The sequence below is a fragment of the Sturnira hondurensis genome, unplaced genomic scaffold (genome assembly GCF_014824575.4).
Source record: "Sturnira hondurensis isolate 20B ecotype Veracruz unplaced genomic scaffold, ASM1482457v3 Scaffold0004271, whole genome shotgun sequence".
NCBI classification, from domain to species: domain Eukaryota; kingdom Metazoa; phylum Chordata; class Mammalia; order Chiroptera; family Phyllostomidae; genus Sturnira; species Sturnira hondurensis.
In genome coordinates this window covers 4,597,750-4,605,881 of record NW_028076902.1, presented here as the reverse complement: position 1 = coordinate 4,605,881, position 8,132 = coordinate 4,597,750, and the positions used below count along the sequence as shown (strand labels likewise).

General features: G+C 47.9%; 1 protein-coding gene across 1 annotated transcript in view; it reads left to right on the top strand.

Annotated features, from left to right (window-relative positions):
* The first annotated feature begins 443 nt into the window (after window positions 1-443).
* Window positions 444-8,132, top strand: part of TXNDC5 (thioredoxin domain containing 5) — a 32,834-nt gene continuing 25,145 nt past the window's right edge. The window contains exon 1 of the mRNA XM_037045381.1: window positions 444-772. Within this exon, the coding sequence (XP_036901276.1) occupies window positions 513-772 (260 nt within the window). The 5' untranslated portion in view covers window positions 444-512. The remainder of the gene's footprint in view (window positions 773-8,132) is intronic.

Sequence of the window (8,132 nt, the reverse complement as noted above, 5' to 3'; positions counted from 1 at the left end):
CAACAGTTTGACTCATTCGGGTGCAAACCCCACCCCCTTTTGCTCAATTTCCCACTTTCTGCTGACAGCAGCTCTTTTCTCCCCTACATCCAAAGGCCGGGTCTTTGTGTATGCCAATGCTAACCGTGTATACCGATGCTAACATCACGCTATGTGGCATTCCTGCCTGGCTAACCCAACCTTCAATATTTACCCTCGCTCCAGGAACTGTCTGGGTTTGGGGAAGCACCGGGGCCCTGCGGGAGTAACCGGAAACGACTGAAGGTCCAGCAGGTGAAACTCTCTCTAGGGCTAGGACCCTCTCCTCCTTTCCCCTCCCCTGCCTCGAGCTCCTGACGCGCGCGCGCACTCAGTCTCGGCCCGGAGCAGCCACACGCCGGCCCGGGAGGGGCGAGGGAGGGGCGAGGAAGGGGCGTGGCCTCCGTGGGGCGGTGCGTGGGGCGGTGCGCGCGGCGGGCTGGCGCCGGGGAGCGGACCGGCCGCCACGGCGAGAACGCGCCAGCCCCGCCGTGATGCCCGCGTGCCCCGGACGCCTCCTCCCAACGCTGCCCCGGCTGCTGGCCCCGGCCGCAGTGCTGCTGCTGCTGCTAGGCCATGGCGGCGGAGGGAGCTGGGGCGCCAGAGCCCAGGAGCCGGGCGCGGCGGCGGACGAGCCCCCCGCGGCCGACGGCGGGGACGGGGAGGACCCTCACGCCAAGCACCTGTACACCGCCGACATGTTCACGCACGGAATCCAGAGTGCCGCGCACTTCGTCATGTTCTTCGCGCCCTGGTAACTGGCCGCGCCGCCTCATCGGCCCCGGCCGGCGCGGGCCGAGTCCTCCAAGTCCTACTCTGCGCTTCCAAAGCGGCCCTGGGCCTGGGGGCGCCGGGAAGCTGCGGCGAGCCGGGAGCTCAGGGACTGGGGCTGCGCGGCTGGGGCGCTCGCGGCTGACGTGGCGCTGGGCGTCCCAGGCGGTGCTGGAGGGGGCGGTCCCCAATGGGAGCCCGGGATGCGACCGCCCCTCCCCCATCAAATGCCCCCTTCTGGGGACGGGGCGAAGGGAACGGGGTCAGTCGCCCTCTATGGCTGCTGGGAATCTAGAAGTTACCCCTCAAGTCCCTGCCCCAAACTTGCTGCGCCGGCCGAAGGCAGCGGCCTGTCCGAGCTGCCGGACCCTACGGGCCACGTGCAGCAGCCGCTGGCAACCGGAGGTCCCGCCGCAGACACGTACAAACGTCAGATTCGGTTCACGCGCTGCAGGGCTAATTGTAGGAGAGTTTAATTAGAAAACAGGAATTCACAACGGTGTGATTTCCTACTTTGTGTGCTCATGAGGTCGGAAGGGTTGGCTGGCCCAGGCAGAAGAGGGTCCCTGTGGGGAGTAGTGCGAATTCTGAGGACGCCTCCACAGCCTGGAGTGCGTGGGGAGCTGTGCTCTTGGCTCTCATTTCAAGGCTGACTTATGGCACCTCCTCCCCGCTGCTCTCTTGGGGTCTGCTCCTCTAGAAAGTGTAGCAAAGCTCACCAGGTTGAACGGACGATGTACCTCTTGCCCTGGTTCTGGGGTAGGGACGTTGGCCTCCAGCCCAACCCCAGAGACCCCTACTTTGAGAATTGTCCTAGCAAAAGACAACAGGTAGTGCTCTTCTTCCACAGCACAGATGCCTCAAGGAAGGGAAGTTTACTTGGGGCAGAGCAGAAAGCTGGAGTTTGGGCGCAAGGCATTTTACAGGCTTATTGCAGAATTTGGCGTTCTTCCCTACCATGGGGGAGAAGCTCATTGAGATGTGGGAAAGGGATGTGGGAAGGAATAGAGAGAAGATGCCTGATGAAAAACGGCCTATTCAGAAAATGTACTGGCGGAAGTTTTTCCCCTTTCTCCTCATATTCAGGCTACAAACTGTATTTCATTTCATTTGGAGTTAAATCGACTTTGGGGGGCGGGTCTGAGTCACAGCTATTGTGTATCAACAGTGTTTAAAGTTCCCAAGAACGAACTGGCTCGAATTTTCAGAACTACTTTTTGTGTAGAAAATACATTGTACATGAAAATAATTATTCATAGTTACTCTGGGAATGAGTATTTGCAGAGTAACTATTGCAATTATGTACACTACTTAATTGGAATTTGTACCAGTGGATAAATGTCTGTGATTTTTTTTTGTTTTTAAAAGAAAAAATGACACACAGATATAGTTAGTCCATGCAGTGCCAGTGGAGGTTATCTTCAAAATCTCTGTAATACCAGCTGGTCCTGGACTGAATGAGGGAGAAGACTGGCAAATTTGAGCCCTTGGTATTAACTAAATTTGTTTTCATTGTATGTGGAATATGGACTTTTAGGTGGATGCCCCTAGAAAAAGTAACTTAAAGTTTTTGTTTTGAAAAAAGGAAGTTTTTAATTTGCTTCTGAATAGTCTTACTACAAAATATTTAAACAGAGCTGTATGAGGTTTTCTGTGACAGCATTTAAAAGTTCGGCTTTAACAGCAGATTGGAAATCATACAGAATATGTTGTGGGGTCCCCCCCCCATCTCTTACTAGTTTCAGCATCTCTGGAATATTGGAAGCCGCCTTGTGCTTTGGGATCAGGGGCAACATGTAATGAAAACATTGATCTATGTATTTTTACTCTGAACTTGACAGATGTAGGGTAGTCCCACTGCTGTAGATTTTGTGCCAACATCTCTTGGGCTAGTTTGCAGGTCACACTGAACCTGAAGATGACGAAGAGGTCAAGGTTGGGGCCACCTCCTTGGGAGGATGAGGTAGCTTTGCTCTATTACATGGCCACAGGCCACCTTCTGAATGCAGCTGCTGTCTCAGGTTCCTGCTGTAGCCAGAAGGGTCCCAAACCTGAAGGGCCAACTACATGACACCTATGGATCTGTCACTGAGAAACTGCCGGACACTTAATACATGCCAAGCACGTGCTAGACACTGGGAACACAGTGGTAAAAAGGATAATGCTGTTTCCCAGGCCTTTATACCACATATACTTACATTAACACTGGTTTTTCCTCACAAGTATCTTCCAGAAAAGAGGGAACTATATTGTATTTGAGTCTTATAAAGCAGGGATTCTCTTGGCTCGCCAAGGAAGTGCTGCTTAGGGAAGACACATTTGCTCGAAGCAAACTTTTTTTTGTGCTACTTTCAGATGCGTATTATAGAGATCATCTGTCAAAGAAGAAAAGACAGATTTTATTGAGAAATTATTTTGAGGGTAAGCAGGCGTGTTAAAAATCACTTTAAAGAGCAGTACCTCAAGTAGCTCTATTGTAAGCGTTGTAACTATGCATTAGCAGGTGAGTGGGGGAAGCCCCACGTGCCACAGTGATGTGCAACTCTGCTTGAAGCTTGAGGTAAAGTTTCTCATGTTGGGTCGTACAGAATTCAAATACGGCACTGCAGAGAGCTGACAGTGAAAGAAGACAATCAGCGATATGACTCAGTAGATTTAGTTGATAAGAATCGGATTCTGTCAAGAAATGTGAAGAATAGCAAGGAGCAATAATTCTAAGTAAATAATTCTAAGTAAATTCTATCACCTATCATTAAATGATAGGTGATGTAAAAATATCCACATAGTTAAATTCATACAATGAATATTACAAGCATACATTTGATTATATCAAACTTAGGAGTTTGAGTGGACACAAATGCTTTTAAAGCTTCTCATTGGAGAACATGCAGGATTGATTTAAATTTGGATGTTGCCTTGCATTAGTAGACACTTGGTGGTATTGTAGAAGAGACCTGACTGAATAATAATGGGTCAGGTATAGCAAGAAGTGCTAAGCTGCAGTAGTAGAGGGAGAGTAAGGTTGCTTTCCAGAAGAGGAGGAGAAGAAAATGGGTACCAAATAGCCTGGAAAGTCAGGCTGACTTCTTGAAGGAAGTAACACCCAAACTAAACCTCTGGGCAAATAGGAATTAGCCAGGTGGGTTTAGGAAGGAAGTGTCACGGAGTGTATTTTGTGATTCCTGGGGCAAGCCAGGCTCTGGCCCTTTCAGAAAACCGCAAACATTGCAACGTGGCTGGGGGATAGACTGACTGCAAGGGAAGGTGGTAGCTAGGGCATCAAGGTGAAGTGGGAGGCCAGCAATTCGGATTTCGTGCTGAGAACAGTACGGGGACGTCCTGGTGGGTCATAAGCAGGGGAATGAGGTGTTTTCTTTTTTTTGTCTATATTTTTAGAATATTTTTATTGATTATTCTATTACAGTTGTCCCATTTCCCCCCTTCACTCCCTTCCGCCCTGCACACCCCCCGCCACCCACATTGCCCCCCTTTAGTTCATGTCCATGGGTCATACATATAAGTTCTTTGGCTTCTACGTTTCCCATACTATTGCCCTCCCCCTGTGTATTTTCTCCCTACCATTTATGCTACTTATTCTCTGTACCTTTTCCCCTCTCTCCTCCTCCCACTCCCCTATTGATAACCCTCCGTGTGTTCTCCATTTCTGTGGTTCTGTTCCTGTTCCAGTTGTTTGCTTAGTTTGTTTTTGTTTTAGGTGTGGTTGTTAATTATTGTGAGTTTGCTGTCATTTTATGGTACATATTTTTTATCTTCTTTTCCTTAGATAAATCCCTTTAAGATTTCATGTAATAAGGGCTTGGTGTTGATGAACTCCTTGAACTTGACCTTATCTGAGAAGCACTTCATCTGCCTTTCCATTTTAATGAAAGCTTTGCTGGATAGAGCAATCTTGGATGTAGGTCTTTGGATTTCATGACTTGGAATACTTCTTTCCAGCCCCTTCTTGCCTGTAAGGTCTCTTATGAGAAATCAGCTGACAGTCTATGGGAATTCCTTTGTAGGTAACTGCTTCCTTTTCTCTTACTGCTTCTAGGATTCGCTCCTCATCTTTAATCTTTTTAAAAATATATTTTATTGATTATGTCATTACAGTTGTCCCATTTCCCCCTTCATTCCCCTCCACCCTGCACACCCCGTGCCCCCATTCTCTAGTTCATGTCTATGTGTCACAAGTTCTTTAGATTCTATATTTCCCATTCTATTCTTGTTCTCCACCCTATTTTCTACCTGCTGTCTATGCTACTTATTCTCTGCACCTTCTCCCTGCTTCTCCTCCTCCCACTCCCCTGTTGCTAACCCTCCTTGTGATCTCCATTTCTATAGTTCCATTCCTGATCTAGCTGTCCACTTAGTTTGCTTTTGTTTTAGGTGTGGTTGTTAATAACTGAGTTTGCTGTCCTTTCACTGTTTATATTTTTATCTTCTTTTTCTTAGATAAGTCCCTTTAACATTTCATATAATAAGGGCTTGGTGATGATGAACTCCTTGAACTTGACCTTATCTGAGACGCTCTTTATCTGCCCTTCCATTCTAAATGAAAGCTTTGCTGGATAGAGCAATCTTGGATGTGGGTCCTTGCCTTTCATGACTTAGAATACTTCTTTCTAGCCCCTTCTTGCCTCTAAGGTCTCTTTTGAGAAATCAGCTGACAGTCTGATGGGCACTCCTTTGTAGGTGACCGTCCCCTTATCTCTTGCTGGTTCTAGGACTCTCTCCTTCATTTTAATCTTGGCTAATGTAATTATGATGTTCCTTGGGGTGTTCCTTTTTGGGTCCAACTCTTTGTGACTCTGAGCTTCCTGGACTTCTTGGAAGTCTATTTCCTTTGCTAGATTGGGGAAGTTCTCCTTTATTATTTGTTCAAATAACTTTTCCCACTTGTTGCTGTTCTTCTTCCCCTTCTGGTACCACTGTAATTCGGATGTTGAAACGTGTAAAGATGTCCTGGGGGTTCCTAAGCCTCTCCTCATTTTTTTGAATTCTTGTTTTTTCCTTCTTTTCTGTTTGGTTGTTTCTTTCTTCCTTCTGGTTCACTCCATTGATTTGAGTCCCAGATTTGTTTCCATCACTATTGGTTCCCTGTGCATTTTGCTTCATTTCACTTAGTGTAGCCTTCATTTTTTCATCTAATTTGTGACTAAAATCAACCAGTTAGTGAGCATCCTGATCACCAGTATTTTGAACTGTGCATCCGATAGGTTGGCTATCTTTTGGTTGCTTAAAAGTATTGGCTCTGGGGCTTTGAGCTGTTCTGCTAACCACAATGTTTTGGACTGTTTGTGCCTGTTATGTATGAGGGGCAAAAGCTTAGGTGTTCACCGGGGTGGTTCACCAGTTATTGGGTTGTGAAGCTGTATATGTGGACAGGGTCAGAGAGGGAGCAGTGGCATTTGTTCTGCTCTGTCTCAGATTTCAGTCCCCTCTGATGCTTCCCACAAGCACATTGGGCCCTTTTGGTGCTGGTTCCTGGGTGGGGTGGCTTGTGATCATTCTAGGACTCTGTGGGTCTCCCCAATGAACACTCCCATGAGGCTAGGAGCCTCTCCTTGAACCTCAAGCCCCGGAAGTTTTTCCAATCAGTGCTTTTAGGCTTTATTTCCCATCACAGGGTCCCTGGGTTGTGTAGTCTGTCTCACTGACCGTTTTTAAACCTGCCAGGTTTATCTGCACACAAATGTGTGCTGCCTTGCGATCCTTCCTGGGTTTTCATCCCTCACCCGCCCAGGTCGCCAATCACCACCTTCTCCTGCTGGGGACCCCTCTCCACCGGCCACCAACTCCGCCCCTCTTACCGATATGGATGAATGGTTCGTTGTTGTCAGACTTCAGTACAGTTCAGTTTTCTGTCTCATTTGGTTGTATTTTTGTTTCTAAGTCTTTGTTGTCCTTAAATTTGGTTGTGCGAGGAGGTACTATATTTCCACCGACTCCTCCATCTTGGCCGGAAGTCCTCATCTTTAAGCGTGGCTAGTGTAATTATGATGTGCCTTGGTGTGTTCCTTCTTTGGTCCAACTTCTTTGGGACTCTCTGAGCTTCCTAGACTTCCTGGAAGTCTATTTCCTTTGCTAGATTGGGGAAGTTCTCCTTTATTATTTGTTCAAGTAACTTTCCCACTTATTGCTGTTCCTCTTCCCCTTCTGGTACCCCTATAGTTTGGATGTTGGAACATTTAAAGATGTCCTGGAGGTTCCTAAGCCTCTCCTCATTTTTTTGAATTCCTGTTTATTCATTCTTTTCTGTTTGGTTGTTTCTTTCTTCCTTCTGGTCCCCTCCATTGATTTGAGTCCCAGATTTGTTTCCATCACTATTGGTTCCCTGTGCACTTTTCTTTATTTCACTTAGCATTGCCTTCACTTTTTCATCTAATTTGTAACCAAATTCAACCAATCCTGTGAGCATCCTGATTACCAGTGTTTTGCACTGTGCATCTGATAGGTTGGCTACCTCTTCATCGCTTAGTTGTATTTTTCCTGGAGCTTTGATCTGTTCTTTTGTTTGGGCCATGTTTATTTTTAGTCTCAACTTGCCTGTTACATAGTGAGGGGCGAAGCCTTGGGTGTTCACGGGGCGGGGCAACCCAATGGCTGGGTTGTGACACTGTGTGTGTATGCGGGGGGGTCAGATAGGGAATAATGGTGCCTGCTCCGCTCTCTGCCAGCTCTCAGTCACTTCCCCTGCTTCCTACAGGCAAATTGGTCCCTTCTGGTGCTGATTCCGGGATGGGCGGGCTTGTGTACAATCTAGGACCCTGTGAGTCTCTCCAACAAACTCTCCTGTGAGGCTGGGGGCTTCTCCCACTGCTGCCTCAAGCCCCACAGGTGTTTTCAGTCGGTGGTTTGAAGCTTTATTTCCCCGCGCTGGATCATGTGGTCATGCAGTCAATCCCACTCCCCCTTTGTTTCACCTGGTTTATCTGTGTATGGATGTGGGACTGCCTGGTCCACCGCTGCCTTGAGGGCCAGCTGCAGCCTTGCACTCCCAGCTCCACAATCCGCCCCCTCTTGGTCTGCCAGCCACTGCCTTGCCATGGGTCCTCTCCACCTCAGCTGCCCGTCTCTGCTTCTCCTACTGGTCTGGATGAATGTTTCTTATTTAACTTCTTGGTTGTCGGGCTTCCATGCAGTTAGATTTTCAGTTCTGGCTGTTTTTTTTGTTTTTAAATTGTTGTCCTTCTTTTGGTTGTGCAAGGAGGCACAGTGTGTCTACCTACGCCTCCATCTTGGCTGGAGGTCCGGGAGTGAGGTTTTGTAGTAGCTAATTGTGAGCTAACACTTCTCTGCTATGGTGTGAAGAAAGGGGAGGAGAGCCCTGTTGCCCTGTG